General features: G+C 37.3%; 1 protein-coding gene across 1 annotated transcript in view; it reads right to left on the bottom strand.

The window, feature by feature from the left end:
* Positions 1 to 287: 287 nt before the first annotated feature.
* LOC134536797 (bifunctional 3'-5' exonuclease/ATP-dependent helicase WRN-like) overlaps positions 288 to 17,727 on the bottom strand; it is a 40,281-nt gene continuing 22,841 nt past the window's right edge. The window contains exons 13-17 of the mRNA XM_063376727.1: positions 16,322 to 16,463; positions 15,552 to 15,693; positions 13,686 to 13,920; positions 11,056 to 11,198; positions 288 to 1,416 (exon numbers count right to left, since the gene is read on the bottom strand). Of these exons, the coding sequence (XP_063232797.1) occupies positions 662 to 1,416; positions 11,056 to 11,198; positions 13,686 to 13,920; positions 15,552 to 15,693; positions 16,322 to 16,463 (1,417 nt within the window). The 3' untranslated portion in view covers positions 288 to 661. The remainder of the gene's footprint in view (positions 1,417 to 11,055; positions 11,199 to 13,685; positions 13,921 to 15,551; positions 15,694 to 16,321; positions 16,464 to 17,727) is intronic.

Here is a 17,727-nt window from a genome sequence, read left to right as displayed (position 1 = left end):
GACACTTCTGTAGTGACATCATTTTGAGAAAAGAAAGAAGGGAACAGTAGTGACATATCATGACCAACTCAGGAGCCTCGGTAGTGTAAAAAAATTAGTGTTTGCATTTTTCATTGTATACTTTAATTGCAAAGATCACTCCAAGGTAAAGAACACCAAACCTCCATGGTAGTGAACTACCTACTACAGTAATCAACTGGGGCACTCCTGGTGGCAGCTTAAAGTTACAAATACACTAAAAAACTACATATAGTATAGAGTAGTACAAACATTAAAACACTGAGAACTTTTTATCTTACAAAAAACTTTATATTTCAAAAATACACAAGTGTAAGTGTACATCAACAGAAACTATCAGGTCCTTAACAGATTTAACTATGTAAGAAAATTATGTAGGAATGAACCACATCTACTCTGTTTAAGCATTTCATCACAGCTACCTTTTTTTTTTTAAAGTTTTGTTTTAAAAATTAATGTACAAATAACTGCCAATATCAGCTACTTTCAACAACAGGAAAAAACAAACATTTCATTAAATTAACTGCAATATGGTCTGAATGATACATTCATTACACATTTGTACCTTTGTTACAGTAATGACATTACTTCCAAGTATGTTTTTTTTATTATATATTTCTCAAAACCCTGAGAAAACTTATGCTTACAGTTTGAACAAGGAGTTGTTTTTCATCTTTCGCTTCATGTAGTTTGAGTCAATAGTTTTGGAGCCCAGCCAATCAGGAAGTTTTCGCTTACTTGCAAAGTTTGAAGAGAAACCCCCACTAACCAATGTTGCAGTTCGAGAGTTCGCACTTTCGGAAGATGATGGCTGTGATTCTTCTCTCCTTTGAGAGTTTGCACGTCCAGATGTAGATGGCAGCAACCGATCTTTAACATCACCATGTTCTTCGGGAGTCTGCTGAGAATGTGCATTGACTTCTTCACTTTCCTCAAGTTTACTCCCTGTTCCTAAACATTTGTGCACATCTGTGACAGATGGAGGAGTTGCAGATGAAACGTCACACTCGTACAGAAAATGTTCACGGGACTGATCAAACTCTACTTTCAGTTCACTACTACTACTATCTAAATCGTGCTTGGTGGAAAAAGAAAATGCCTGCAGATTTTTTTTTGTTTTGATGAACGATGAAGTTTTGCAAGCTACCCCGCTGTCTACTGACACATCAGGCTTTGACATGACACTACCATCACCTGGCGAAGCAACAGGTTCGATCAAGTTGTCCTGGAGTTTCTTTTCACTGGAGATCACCTCTAGTTCTGCGGGAGCACAGGACTTCAGGGGAGGCACGTAATTCTTCGCTGTAGGGTTGGCAAAGATGGTAGCGGCAATCCTCACTTGATCCCAAGTTATATGTTCGGGACAGTTTTCTTTGATTTTCGTCAGTGTGGACACATCTGAAACAAGACAGTCCTATTTGCAGTTTGAACAAGGTAGACCCGAGAAAAACTCAACACTCATTTATGTTACCAGTGTGGTAAAGACCATAAGCATTACCAACATCTGACTGTCATGCAATACTGAAATATACTCCAGAACTTCGAATAAAAAATTCACAGAATATTTTCCACTTATTTAGTACATTTATTTTCAGAAAAATTACAATGGTTACATGTACGTAAGGGCATTGTATTATATTTTGACTGGTTAGGTTGTAAGAACTGTCGATAATTTGGATGTAAAATAGATTCAAATAAAATCTGTGATTTTGTCACAATTGCCATATATTCCGGCCAGTAAGCTCACAATGTATACACAACTCGCTTTGCAATAAAGCCAGGTTTATAAACTATGCAAGGGATGCAACATCGCAACACAACTTCCAACCAATGCAAGAAAATCATGGTCATTTATAAAGCACACAAGTCACAAGATGTTACCAACCCAACAACTTGAAATTGTAAAACAATGGAAATCTAGTTTTTTCCCTGGGAATATTTTTTTAAATTTATGTTCATGAAAACATACAAACAGTTTGATTTAAAAATGTTATTCCATTCACTGAGCAAAAGTTTGTAACAAGTAAAAAGTCATGTATATAATTAAAACATTATATTATTTTATGTATAAAACCTCTGCGTCTTCTAAAATTTTTCAGAAAACTACACTTTTAATATGGAAAGCGAAAACACAAGAAACTGAAAGTTGGAAAATGCTTGTGTTGCGTTATTGTGTTGTACATAGTTTTTAAACAATTATTTGAAGATGTCATCAGTAGACCTTTTAAGTCAGGACTGTTGAAGATCATGGCAGGAGAGAGGAATTCCATAAGAACACAAAATCATGGATTTCAATGATAGTCAAATATAATACAAGCAGAAGGACAAGCAACTAGAAACATAACCCGGGACAATAACTTTGTTCCGTATGGGTATATGTGATTTAATTAACAGACTTTTGCATAAGGGGCAATTTTCGGCCAGGTAACCTGTCCAATAATCAAGGATTTAATATATTTACAGACACTTTTTAATGATATTGAAGTTTTGTTGCAATTGGCCATAGAATCTTGATCTTAGCAAAAGATATTCCTGCGTAGTATTGCATACGTTAAGAGTTTTGAATCCCATTAAAGATATACATGCATTAACTATTTATAAGTACTTAATTTAAAAAAATTACGACACAACTCGTTTTTAATACTATCTTATTTTTGCGATCAGTAAACAAGTTACTGTATTTATTCAAGTATGGGTTGCACATTTTATGCCAAATTTTTGTATAATAACATGTACTGCAATCAATACGCAAGTTTTATTTCATTTTTGGGTAAATACATAAACTGTTGTGGTTGACTATGTGCTTAAATAACTAGCCTGTGTTGGTTTTAAATGAATATGTTATGGGTAAGTATAAATTGTTTAATTAAAAAAAACTTGGCAGTGCGTGTAAAGCATCATGAACTGAGCCACTACACTGAGTCTGCCGCCTGTTGGGCGGCTACCAACCCATCAGCTAAGTGACGTAAACATCTGCCCCGCGACGCTGGCATCTGAGAACAGGGGGAAATCTAAAAATAAACCAGTCAGAGAGTGAGGAGGGGAGGGGGTGTGCACATGTGAGTGAGTGCGTGTTGCCATGCAGCAGTGTATATGGTTCTCCATCTCTCTCTCTATCATCATTGTTAATGTCCTTTTCCTTTGTTTTTGTTTTAGATTGTGTGTGTGTAGGAGGGCGGTGGTGGGGGGAGGGGGGAGGGGGGGAGGGAGGGAGGGTGGGTGGGAGAGAGAGAGAGAGAAAAAGGAAGGGCTATCAAGACGAAGAACCGAGTGTTAACATCAGTGTCGTGTTTCTTACACGGCACTATACTGAGACACGGGCCATAAATACCTACTTCACTTGTATTCTACTGGAGACATGTATTGTGCGATCCATATTCGAGGGTGTAAACCTCATAGTGAAAAAGTTAAGATTTTTTTTGGCCCAAACTTAAAGGTGCGACCAGGGCTGCCACCACTTTGAAAACAATATCCTTGATTGAAATGTAAAATATCCTGTAATATCCTTGTTTTGAATTTAAAATATCCTGTAAAATCCTGTACGTTAAAAAATACAAAAAAAATATGCAATTTTTATGAAAATTACTTGATCATAATGTACGTAACTTTACTTCAATCAAAACAATTCAATTTTTAACACTTCATACAAGTATTTACCACACACACACATAACCTACACTTCACCAATGGCAGTATTTAAATATCACTTTTTCAGACGTTTTGCCCTATTCCTCATTTCTACTGTTGGCTGGAATTCTGCCATATTCTTCCTAGAAGAGATATGCAACAAAGCATTTAGCATTGGCGATTCAAGACATGACCTGTGTGCTGTCTTGATAAGGTTGAGCTTACTAAATATCCTTTCCACCCCTGCATTGCTGTGTGGAAGAATAAGCATTGCCTTTGCAAGTTTACAAAGCAGTGGAAAACATGTTTTCCCATTAATTTCATACTGTGACACTTTATGCCAGGCCTGCCACCAAATTGGGTTCCTAAATCCTCATTACAGCATTTAAAAATCCTGTAAAATTTATAGCCGTAATTGACATAATTTATTTTTCGAGGTAATTTTAAATATACATTACATTCCAAAACATAATTTAAAAAAAAAAATCAAATGAATGTAAAAAAAAGATAAGATTTGCCACTTACATTAAAAAAACTTAGAGATGGGTCGAGTCTTGGTTTATCGAGTCGAGCCGAGCCGAGTTGGGTCAGATTGACTCGACTCGAAAACCGAGTCACGAGTTAAGTACCAGCATCGTGACATTATAGCACTTTATTATAGGTTGTCTTAACGTTTTCGCCAAATCATTAATACAGCAAGAAATGATAATGACCTTTAAACAAAACAAATCCCGTGCAAACCTAACCTTGCCCGCTACCATGCTACGGCGCTATAATAGGTACAAGTGCAACCAAACCTAGGCCTACCTTCATTTATGAACGTGACGTTGTAACGTGATTTTGTCGATAGTGGCGACAGTTTATAGGACAAAATTATGTCACATGACCATTTTATATAAAAAAAATACTTGGAAAACAGCGTGCACTGTTTTCATTTTGTTTTTCATCCTGTGCTTACTTCAAACACGGTACCGCATTTGTTTACAAAATACGTCAATGGATTTTCACTGAAGAAAAATTTGTTGCAAAACGCACATATATTAATAATCATCTCGTTTATCGTGCCCCGTTTATAATAACTCGTATAAACAAGAGATTTCCGTAACCTAAACATAAAAACATAAAATAATTATATTGTAATATTTAGTAAATAACACCAAGCCGTGATGCGTGAAAATGGCTGCGTGTTAGGCCAACCAGCCTTGCATTTTAGAACTAAATTTAGCTGTGATCCGCTACGCAGCGCTGCGTGTCAATAACGTTTAGGATAAAATTACTTTCTTTTTGTTTGAATAAAATATAATAACAACGCTCATGCATTTTATTTGGCAATCAGTTACTGATCGCCAAATCAAATGCATGAAATATTTATTTAAAAACATATTCATATTCTTGTAGTTGTAACAAGTTCCGGGCGACTAATCTTGCCGCGGAAAGTGTATTTACATTGAGAATGTGACAATGTGACAAGGCCTATATCCCTTGAGCTGTTTGTTCATGTGGGGATCTGCCGGTGGATCGGAAAAAAAAAAAGTTATGTAACTCGGGAAGCCTTTTTTTCACAGACGAAAGAGCCAAACTCCCGATCGTACATCTTCGTTTTTTTTTGTTCATTGTAAATAAATATGGCGGTGTTGATAAAAGGAAATACTATAAACAAGGCAACAGTATTTATTTGTACGCCGCCATATTTTTCGTTTGCAGTGTGTCCGTGAATGTTTATTTTGGACAACTCATGATAACTATGGTCAATTAGGTTAGGTTAGCTACATTATAAATACTTTAAAACATTGTGGACGGTTGATTTGGTTAGGATAGCTACATTAAAGATACTGTGAAATAATGTTGAAATAAAGCTTAGTTTTTTATATTTAAATAACATAATGATTTGAATTAATCATTTAAAATATTTAAATAACATAATGATTTGCTAATTAATCATTTAAAATATTTAAATAATGCAGATGCATCTTGGATACACAATTTTTATATCAATGGGTGTAGTAATATTTTATTTATCATATTCGATGCAAAAAATTATAAAATTATGAAACACGAACTGACTCGACCTCTTCAAAAATTTTGTGACTCGAACTCGACTCGACTCGAAATATGAATTGCTAAACTCGGCTTGACTCGACTCGAAGCCAAAAAACCTCAACTCGTCCATCTCTAAAAAAACTAATAGTTGGTATCACAATAAAATGAAAAGAAATTTAAAAATTTCTCTTCAGTATAGGCTTTGGTGCTTTTCTTATTTACAAACTATAAATACATCCATACAATTGAAGTTATTTATAAGTTAAAAAAAAACAAATGTATTTCACATCATTAAATAGCTACTTTTCATGTTCTGTGCTCTTTTCTGCATCTCGTCAGTGGGCTTGAAGTTCTCATTCTGCAATGCAACAGCACATTTAACATTGGTGATTCCATTGACAATCTGTGAACCGTTTTAACCATCTTGAGATTGCTGAAAAAACCCTTACCACAGCAGATTTTCTCCAGTTGCAGCACCACTCAAAGCCATTACTTTGTACAGATGAGTTTCAACAATCTCAGATGGAAATAACCTTGCCAACACTACAACCTGCCTAGTGACTGTAACATCAGTTGATTCATCAATCATCAGTGTGAAAAATTGTGTTTTCATTGCATAGGTAACATAATCTGCAGCTGATGTACCCAAAAGTTGAATAATTATCTGGCTAGTTTTAGTGCGAGAACAAGGAAAGTTTCTTGCAATTTCACTATCTGGAAACATTTGAGGGACAAGTTTCGTGAAATTATCACTGAGTTTCACAGATAAATTGTTTTCACAAACGAAGTTCGCCCATAACAGTTCCGCATCAATTATTTTATTTGGTTTGGTTACAAAACTCGTCAAAGAACAACTCTGATCAGCAGCTCGTTGGTTTTTCGCATGAACTCGCGTCTTCAAGCCGCCCTTTGTCACGTTCAGTTCCGAGTTGCAAGTCGAACAAAGGGCGGAAAATTCCGTTTTGCCATGCTTCAACCATTTCAATTCTTGCTCCCATTCTTTACGATAACGCTGTTTATAAAGTGACCTGACCGGCGAAGCCTTACGTTTTTTCTCCATCACAATTAGTTAAGACCAAAACTACAGTAAAACCTTTTTGTTGCGACCCCATTTATTGCGACCACCTCTCTATTACAACCCGATTTCGAGGAACCGTGAAAAAATGGCCGAAAATCGGAAGAAAATCGGACAGAAAATAAGTTTCTTGTGGCGAGTAGCGTGTTACTGCGTTTCTCTTGCCGAGTACTGTACTGACATAGGCAGCGCATATCTAAAAATAGATACCACTTCCTGTCGACCGCTGTCAGCGCTTAACAACCCCCATTCCACGTCCCTTAAATGCAGGAAAAACCCTCCGGCCGCAGCGTGTGAACATGTAGTCGGCCGCTCGCTCGCCCTTGCTCACCCTCTACCCGTACCGTGCGCTGCGGCTGATCTCGGATGCTGCTTGAACTTGTTAACAATCACGTTATCTGCTTCATTTTAACGAGGAGAGTAAAAATGTATTAAAACTGTCAGCAAATTGATAAAAGCTTTCTTTATGTGTCCGCAAAACAGGGCACAACACTGGCCGGCCAGTTGTTTTCATTCAAAACGTGGCTAAAGAACTTGCATGATCAGGCTGAAAACATCCGGCAATACGTGTAGGTTATAAGGAATCTTGTTATGAATTGAGATGTTATGTTTTTCGAGTAGATATACACAGCGATGCACGCCCGCCTCGACTTGTTTCAACTGCCGCAGCGAAGTTTATGTTGACAGCTCAAGCAATTATCTTTTCCCGTGGGTTGACAGAAAAAGGTCGCTTCACTCAGCATAAAAAAAAGGCTACGCCACTTATTCCCCACGCAGGAAACACACTGGCTGCCGTCTGTCTCCCCCGCATTTATCTTTCTTCTAACATTCCACGTCTCACCTCTCGCGCGAGCAATAACGAAGCGACCACGCATTGGGCCGTTTTATGCTTTGTTTGGTGACAGCAGCTTGATTTTATTCGGTATATTCCTTTCCATAGGACCCTTGCTATTAAAATACATTTATATTTATGTTTGAAAGCTTGTAAATTCCTTGCCAGAGATGACTGAACTCGAACTTGGTGTGAAAAGTGACATATTTTGACATACTTTTTTTTGGGCGTGTTTGGTTGGGGAGGGAGGGGTCCGAAAATATTTACAACGATCTTACCCCTCCCTCACCGCTTTAGTACCCCATTCATAATAGCCCAATTTTACGGGAGAAGAGAGGGTGAAAAGAGCATTTTCTCACTGAAGGTTTTTCAAAGGGGAGCGAAGTTGGGGTGTTATAAGGGAGGACACTAGATGGTTTGTGTGTCTGGGAGGGATGAGCTAGCCTTGAAGAATGTAAACGAGAGGGGAGGGAGGGGTGAGCTTATGCGTCATGAAGCCGCTGCCGCCAGCCAGCCGGGCGAGCTTCGTGTGCGCCCACTCGCGTTGCAGAACCTACCGCTGCCATATTTTTAAAGGAAATGTACCATTATTTTTTTGTTATTCAAGCCGACACAAAAATACGCTGTGCGTTAAAATTAACAGATTTTAATAATTTTTCATTTTGTTTTGATTTAATTTTTTTTCTCTGATTTTCACATTTTGGTCAAAATGTCAGTTTTTTTGACGGTTCCCGAGAATGTATTCGTAAAATCACTGCTTCGTTAAATTCAGGGTTCTAGTGGATTTAACTACGGCAAGCATAAAACATACATGTAAACTAATTAGTAAAAATAAACTGTCTTTTGACATATTTTCTTTAGAGGTGGCCTGTAGGGCGACGGACTTGTCATGAAGGTTGAAGTGGGTTTAAAGCAAAGCCGTCTAGCATTGTGAGTGACAGCATCCTGCCATTGTACGGCTGGTTTCTTAGCGAGTAGCGTGAAAATTTCGGAAAACATCTATTACGACCCCCCCTCTATTAAGACCCTATTCCTGGGAACCGTGAGGGGTCGTTTCAGAGAGGTTTGACTGTACTACCAAATATTGTAATAGGATAATATGGGAAACTCAGGCCAATTAGCATTGGCGAAGTGCGAGACACCAGACTGCAGCGCATTCTAGCGGCGTGGACTGAAGAAAGCCCCGCGTAATTCAATTTTACGTGCATATTAAAGGCAACATGTTTACACAATTAAGTGCTGTTTTTACCAAAACTAGAAATTCAAACAAATTTAAAGGCTATTATTCATACAGAACTGTTCTCAGGCTTTATTTAAAGGTATGTGTCAAAGATATATATGTAATTATGTGCAAAATATAATCTATCAAAATAACTGAACAAGTAGTAGGTAGTATCTAATTGGTTTTCCAGCTGTTTTAGTTTTAAGGAAACAAGAACAACTAGTTTTAGTAACGGAAGTAAATTGTATGTATGAAATTAACTTCTCACCTGAAAATGTGACTGCATTTTAAATAAAAATCCTTAATTAAACACACATACATACATATATATATATATTTATTTATTAGGTTTAGAAGACTTGATGATAGTGTGATATTGAAATTGGGAGAATTATTAGAAGGAGACAGCGGGAGGCTATAGAAGTGCATAGAAACCAAAATCATTAAAAGTTCTTATGTTGTCACCACCGAGTTAGGTTATGTTTTTTGGGCTGGGGTTATAAGTGTAGCATTGCATGTTTGTTTAAGAAAGATCTAGACATTAATAAAGAATATTAGTTTTGATAACTATTATAGTTTTGTATACATATGTAATTGTATAGTTAAATATGAAGTGACTTTTGAGCATCAATAGTCATTAGCAAAAACTGTTGACACCCTATTTAACAAAACAGACTTAAGGTATAGGATATGTGTAATTATGACAAAACCTAGTTGCAAGTGTTAACACATTGTTATTATTAACATTAAAAAAATGGTCTAGCAATAGATAAATTACTACCAGTAGTATATTAGCAAGAACCTTATAAATTCCAGAGTAGTCTAAGGCATGCCACATTTTTGTTCACTATGGATGCTGTAGCGGATAAGTTTTATTCTCCATCAAAGCAGTGTGATTCTGGAAATGCTGTTTTTAATATTGTTAGGTTAGGTTGAGTTCAGTTAATCTGAAGGTGATCTCTGCATAGCTTGCCAGTATACAAGGGAAATGGCTCACTTTACAATAATTACAAAATTTTATTCCTAATTATAAGCATATATTAATTTGACGGCAGTACTTTTCATGTTAGGAAATGAAAATGTAAATCGATATTAGTTTCCATGCAAGAGACAAGGTGTAAGTACCCAAATGATAGACCTGTTGTTCCCACCAGCCTGAAGAATGGTGAATAAAATGGGAGTGTACCGATAAAACCCCCAGGCAATGCAAACGTCCACCATGTTTCCAATTAGTTAAATATCTGTGCTGGGAATCAATTCCCAGTCACCTTGGGAAGCGAGTGTTATCACTCAACCAGTGCATCTCCGTTGGAAGTATTTCTATTTAGACACACTACATAATATAGTAAAGTTGATATACAGGAAATAAATTCTTGGTGGACATGTAAATACTAGACTTTGTCTAGTATATAAATATGTATGTCATGTTGGGTCTGCTGGAAATCTGAAAAATGACTTTGAGCAGTTAGTAACGTTGTAATTTTTGCAGCCAAACACCGCACAAATATTTCCGGCCATTCTGAATTACTGTTCACATAATAATGAGTTCATTTATTTGCAAATAGAACCATAATCTTATCACACCAAACACACTTCAATGCCTTTTACCGCCGTTTCCAAAGCGTAGGTTCAGTCCACGCCGCCAGGTTCGCTGAAAAACATGTCTCGCATTTCTTTTGTCTGTTTCCCATATTATCCTATTACAATATTTGCTACTACTTAAATCACGTAAAAAGTTTGTAAACAAATGCCGCACCTAAAACATTGTAACGGCAAAAAAAAAAAAACGATACTGACGCCATGACACTTCTTAACATTTAACTCGACAAACAAAAAACATTTCCCCCGAAACCATAGACATTGTACTTCATGAAACGCTATTTGGGAGTAAATGTTTTTGGTTTGTGGTTAAACGATTGGAAGTTCCATGGCGCTACACATAATGTCTGTGTTTGCTTTACTGTTGGATGCTTGTATGGTTTGACAACTTCAAATAGGTAGATGAATGTAAATATTTACACGAATGAAATTCAAAAATGAAAATATCGGCGAAGCGTCGTAAATATCCGTGAATGTCGCAGTTTATCCGTTAGTCCGTTTTAAGCTTCAAATATCCGTGAAAACGGATAAAATCCGTAAAAACGGCAGACCTGGGTGCGACCCTTCCGAGGGCGAATACGGGGACATGATGATAAAACGAAACTGCTATGGCAATGCAGGCAGGCTCCATTGCGGGCTCACCCGAGTTGACCGGCGGCGCCCGTATGGCGGCGAAGATCGTCTCCTGGACGTCCCCGGTGACGCCGCAGAGCTGGAGGTCGAGCGGCAGGCCGGCCTTCAAGGCCGAGCACAAGTGGCCGGCCACCGTGCCGGTCGCCAGGCCCCTGCCGAGCACACGTCCCACGCACTCAGTGGAGGAGTCACACGTGTTGCTACATGCATCCCACCGAGGCTCAGCGTTTCATTCACAACCACGTTAACAGAGATCATGATGCACAACTCTACAAACAGTAGGAACAAGATATAATAAGGTTTAATTTTTAAAAGTCAATTCCATTTTGAAAACAGGTGAAAATGGTGGCGGTGTTTTCATTTTTATACATTGTATTTATTCATTAAAATGGTGTATTATTCAACAAATATGAAACTAAAATATTTCTTAACACTTATTTCATAAATTTTTTTTTACTGACACATGATGCACTTACACAATATGAATGTCTAGAACAGTTTTTACTGGCACATGATGCACTAACACAATAAAATCATCAGTAATAAGAATGTCTAGAACAGAACTATTCAAAAATAAATTTAAAAATTTGTGTGTTTGAAAATTGTGCTAAAGTTATTAATGTAAAAACCTAAAAATTAGTTGCTAATAAGAGATCCAAGATCAAATAATGAAATATTAACTTTTTTTCAATACACTTAGTTCATACATTTCGGTACAAAAGATCATGCTTAGTAAAGTCAATGAATTTACCATGATAAAAGATTAAATTTTTTGTAAATTTAGTTAAGTTTTGTCATATTGCTGATTGATTTCATGTTTTTGTTACACTTAGGTGTTAAATGGTAAATTAACTTGCATTTCAATGTTATGTTTTGTATTAACATGCTTTGTATTATTTTGGTTTTATTGTAATTCACCTTATAATCTTGTCCCTATATTGGAACAGGAATCAACAACAGCCTACCTTTTGCTTAGCGTGATTTTGGGGAAATAATCATGAATGGACCTAGAATGACCAGACCCGCGTCTTTTTAGAATGTGAATCCAGTGTACTACCACTGGACCACTTAGATTCATTTATGTCAAACTACAAAGAAACACTATGAATTATGACCAAACAACAACTTAGAAGATGGCAGAATTAGACGACAGAATTCAGACAAAGTCTGAAACACTTAAAAGAGGTATTACCACCAAATACCACAGGTAAAAGGAAAGATACGCACTTACACTGTATCCATACGTACTTACAGGGGTCACTAGGGATATTACTATTTCATTCAGGCACAGGACAGTAAGGAGCGTGCAGCGAAAATAAGGTGTTTATTAGTTGATAACATCAGGTAATAATGGAACTAGCATGTAAATTCAACTGGAGAATAAATTACAAAAAATAATTTCAAACTCTTTTATTTTAAAAGAACCATTAATAGTTTCAACTTTTCAAGTAAATCAACAGTTATGGACAGAACTTTACACCGAACAACTTGCAACATCCGACAAAATATTTTTCAACTGTTTTCTATATGTGCAAGGAACAATCGTTGTCTTAGCTGGGCACAATTGTGACGTGTCACAAAATATAAACATGCGTTAAATTTTGACAGCAAACATGTAAAGCGTAAATGTCTGGCACTAGCACACAGTTGTGGTGCGTGCTGTATGTGGATCGGTGTGCCAAAGATTTAAGGCCAGGTCAGTGCATTAGTAGCCTTTTGTCCAAGCATGCGTGCACCCTGGTGTTGGACCCAGTGACTAACTGGCACATTTCACCCGCACAAGCTAGAGGAGATGGTGTCCGATGATCGACCAGAGTGGTTGAGTTGTGTGTCGGAGCTGCGAAACATGTAACTAGTGACTTTGTAAGTACTTTCCAAGAGTTGAATGTGACTAAAGTCTGAATAGACAACCAGAAGAAAACATTTGCGTCGCATTAAAGACATGCAGACTTTTATCCTATCCAAGACGCCTGATTTAATCAATCAAATCTCTCTTTAATACAGAGGCTAACATCTTGCAATCAGTGAGGTCATCAAGCAAAAAACAAGGATATAGGAGATGGAATTGGGCATAGGCCATGCCTTATGATTAGGGATCCATTTTCATGGTGAATAAAATTACCTAGATCGAAGAAAGAAAAGAAAGAAAGAAATAACCTCATTTCACTGACTAAACCATGTATGATAAATCAGGTTATTGAGTTAACAGATAAAGGATTTAGAATTAGTCACACAAGAATTTACATAATTATAATACACTGTAACTAGCACCATATCAATTGATAAACATGAACTAAACACATTTTATTTATCAGTTTTTTAAATTTAATTTGTTTTAACCCTGAGTATGAATCAATGACTTCACTTATGGACATTTACAGAAGTATACCTATGTATGCACACACTACCACACTTTCACTCACACTACCACACGCTCACTTATCTACAACTCACACAATCACATACAATCACTCTTGCATACACTACTACCACTATTTTAAACACACACACCAAAACACATCCACTCTCATTTACATACACACTTGTAGATTCAGTTCAAACTTCTTTATTTTCATAAAAAGAGTGGAATGATTCGATAGTTATATTACTTGATTACAAAGCCACGCACAACACCTCACCTCTCCCGTGCGACGGTAGCCACGTCTTTCTTCTTCTGCTGCACCAACAGGTAGGAGTTCCTGACGGTGTCCGACAGCTCGGCCAGCTTGCCGTCCAAGCTGCGGTCCACCTTCTCGTCCGCAGCCTCGTCACTCGTCATGTCCAGAGGCAAGCCATGCGCCTGACAGAACTCCCGTATCTTCGCGATCAGAGCCGCTCCGAACTTGTTGATCTTGGCCTGCATGAAGCCGTCCACTGCCGCACAGGAAGCACGGCGGTACATAAACACACGAGCTAAAGGTAGTCCCATGCCACATACGCTAAGGTGACAATAATGCCAAAATTTTAGATGGGCTCAGAAACAGTTTGGATACCAATTTTCAACAGTGGTGGTCCTACAGGGAAAAAAGAGGGAATCAAACTGCTCCCCTCCACCCTAAATAACCCCTCTATACTAGACTTTAAAAAAAAGGGAAATTAAAAAAAAAAATCCCTGCAGTCTACACCTGACCTATGAATATGGTTAAAAAAAATTTTTTTAATTTTAGTATTTTACAATTTTAATGCTAATGAACTATGTGTTTTTTTTTTTAATTTGTCCATACAATTAAAATTAATATAAAATTATAATTTTGATGACTTCCAAACAGTATTTTAACAGGATATAACTTTTCCAAATTTTGGACTCCCAACTGAACCACCCGCCCTCCCCTAAACTCAGAGCCAGGCCCGCCACTGACTGAGGTCGCGAAGCGGGGTCACGCCAAGAGTCGGGATGAACCCACGAGTCTCACCACGTCAAGCACGGTGCATTAGTATGTATGGTCAAGGAGCCCTTCCCCATCTTGGAATAGTGTTTACATACAGATTTCTATTACATTCATAGAATAAGAATATAAGCACGAACCTTAACAGCTTTTGAAAACTATTTTCTAAAAGCTTTACGTTAAACATAACCTGCACTCTTTAACCCGGCATTCTTGGGTTTGGCACATCTTGAAATCCGGCATCCATAGACGCTTGCGATCACCACTTTTGTGGGTAGATTCAGGCGTTTGCTCTACAAAATCTCTGGAAGTTTAGAAACCATGCACAAAATCTAGGAGCCAGAAATATGTATAAATTCTTTCAGATTTACTTTAAATATTGAATTTACTAAGAAGTGTGTGTGTGTGTGTGTGTGTGTGTGTGTGCACGCACACGTATACAGGTGTACAGGCATGCGGGTGTGCGTGTGTGTATCAGCTCGGAACAAAATCAGTTTTGCAATTTAAATACTGTCCCCTTTTCTTGGACCCAATCATTTCTGTACAACAAAATTGGCCAATGTTTTCAAAACAGTTATTTCTTGATATCTTTGGCAGAACTAGTTGCCAGCAAGAAAAAGTTAGGCATCATGGCGACCTGGTGTCTGGGATTTGTGGATACTGTACTGTATATTAATTTTTCATTGGTATTCCTATTTAAACTATGCACGTATATCAATTTTTTTTTTAAAATTCTGCAAAATCACTTATTCGGCACAGCCATGTGATTTAGAACGTGCTGGTTTAAAGAGCACTCTACTGTAACTTTCTTTCTGACATACAAATTCTATTATCAGGAGCATATGCAGAATTTCATTTTGATGGAAAGGAGGAACGGGGGAAGGAAAAAGGGAGATAAAACCACTTTGCCGAGTGTTTGCTTTCAAATTTTTTTTACTTTTGTTGATGGGAATAATAAGATGTTTTAGAATTTTGCTGGGGATATACATTCCTTCTTATATATTGTGTACACCCCTGCTTTTCAGAACTTCCAAAATTTGTTACGTTTAAGTGATGAACGACTTAATGACAGCGCTAAGAATAGGTGAAATTTTTTTTTTCCTGAAGTGTGACCTGTACCTTTCATGAGGTATTCTCGTCGCGATGGTCTCATCTTCGACAGCTCCAGCAGAGCTTTGTTGCTTGCCACCATGTACGGCATGCAAGAGTTATCATTCGCTATGACGTTTCTCAGAGCGATCAACTCTTTGTAGAGCACGTTCTGTGAAACATTGCACAGCAGAGCACTTACACTTTTTGTAAAGCACAGAAAACACAAAGAATATTTATTTTAAACATAGGGCTGCTAATTGAGAACACTGTACTGGACAATTCTTTATATCTTATAAGCTCAATTTTCATTCACAAATAAACTTGAACTATTTAGTTGTGTTAAAACAGTCATTCTGAGCTACTCTGGCTGCACTCATCTACGTAATTTTTGTCACTCTGTTTGTGAGCAGCATACCAGTCATACAACACCTATATTGTGTTGTTTATCAAAAAAGTGTTTGTGAAGGCATTTATACAATAGATGCACTCATTAAATCAGGGACTTGTAAATTAGGGATTTGATTATAGTACATCAAAAACAAATATGCAGAAACATAAAATGTTAAAAATACGAAATAATATCTTTCTGAAGATTAAGTTCGAGGTTCAAGTCAAATTTGGCATATTTTTCAAAACCTTAAAAACTAAAACGAATATTTTAAATAATAATAAAAAAAAACAGGTGAACACCCAAATGTGGTAACTCTGGCTACTACCCAAGAGAACCTACAAATGTGCAAAAAGCACCAGTGTCATAAATACCTAACATTTACTAATTTTTAATATACAAAACTAACCTGGAGGGTTTTTTCCTCTACGTTTGCCTCCTCACTCTCAGCCGAACCATCTTCCACTTTGTTCTCACCTGAACCATCTTCCACTTTGTTTACTACTTCGTGAGGGCCAATCCAAGTATTTGGTAAGTGTGCTGGAACAGCACTGCAACATGCAGCAACATTCATGGTAACAAGCAAATTGAAGTCAAAGTAAAATGACTATGTGAAACAGGAGCACACACAGAAATTAATTTTGCGGAAGTGACTGTTTGGGGTGTGGTGGGTGGTGGGGGGAGGGTTATGTGAGAGGAGTGGTTATAAAACAACTTTTCTACTTTTGTTGTTGAGGTCTACCCTCCCCCATGTACAACCCTGATGTGAAAACAAATAATTTCTGGCTGTTCACAAAGCTGTCCCAGTTCACGTTCAAGTTGGCGCACTGACTCGCATATATTCCTTAATCAATTACCATGTCATGAATTTCACTTGTGCGCTGAATTCACAACCTCGCTTCCCTGAAGAAAATGACTCTAAAAAAAATTTAAGTTTAATATAAGAAATTGATTAAAATAGGTCCATAAATCAATATTCAAAAATATAGCTGCTTCAATATCAAAAGTCCAAACATGGAGCTCTTTGAAAGGTTATGAGTTTCCAAATAATCTATCCATTTCCACACTGAGAGCAAGTAACACTCAAAACCTATAATTATTTTCAATGATATTTTAACTATAACCATCCAAATTATAGAACAATAATGACAATTTGATATAGGATGTATTAATATCTGCCCATATTCTTAACATGGAAATCAGAAACCTGTTATGACATCATATTTCTTAGTATTATCTTTGAATATATATACTGTATAGAAGTCGCCAGCCCAGGTTAAAATTTCTAATACGGTTTTGAGGTAGTTGGTTAATTCACCGCCGCAATCGCCACCATCTCTAGGGCATCGACTTGTGGTGGTCCCTAGCGGACAAGTGCCGAACTCTTCAAACACCCCTTCCCCCTCCTGTTGAACGTCCTCGAGCTGCAGTGAATGATTGATGAGGGGTGCGGGGAATGACAGCAGGTGACAGCGCTGCGCTCTAACGTGTAAATAACAACTAAGACGATACAGGGCGTTACGGCAGCGCACTGCAGCGGTGAAGTTCCCAAGCTGCTCATCATACGCTTCTGAAAGACGTAGAGTGAATCCTATCCACTCGCGACTTCTATACAGTATATATATTCAAAGGTATTACTATAAGTGCCTTTCAACTTTTGTGGTACCTAGTGCCACTAAATTGGATGTTTACATATGTTTGTTTTACTATATTTTTGTATGATGTTTATGACATTAGATTTAAAATGTTAGTTTATTATTTTGGTTACAATTACTTCCTGTTTACAACATTTGAAAAGTCGTCGCCTGAAAAACT

The sequence above is a fragment of the Bacillus rossius genome, chromosome 11 (assembly GCF_032445375.1).
Source record: "Bacillus rossius redtenbacheri isolate Brsri chromosome 11, Brsri_v3, whole genome shotgun sequence".
In the NCBI taxonomy this organism is placed as follows: Eukaryota; Metazoa; Arthropoda; class Insecta; order Phasmatodea; family Bacillidae; genus Bacillus; species Bacillus rossius.
The sequence above is the reverse complement of the archived record's forward strand: the minus strand, read 5'-3'. Positions and strand labels throughout refer to the sequence as shown.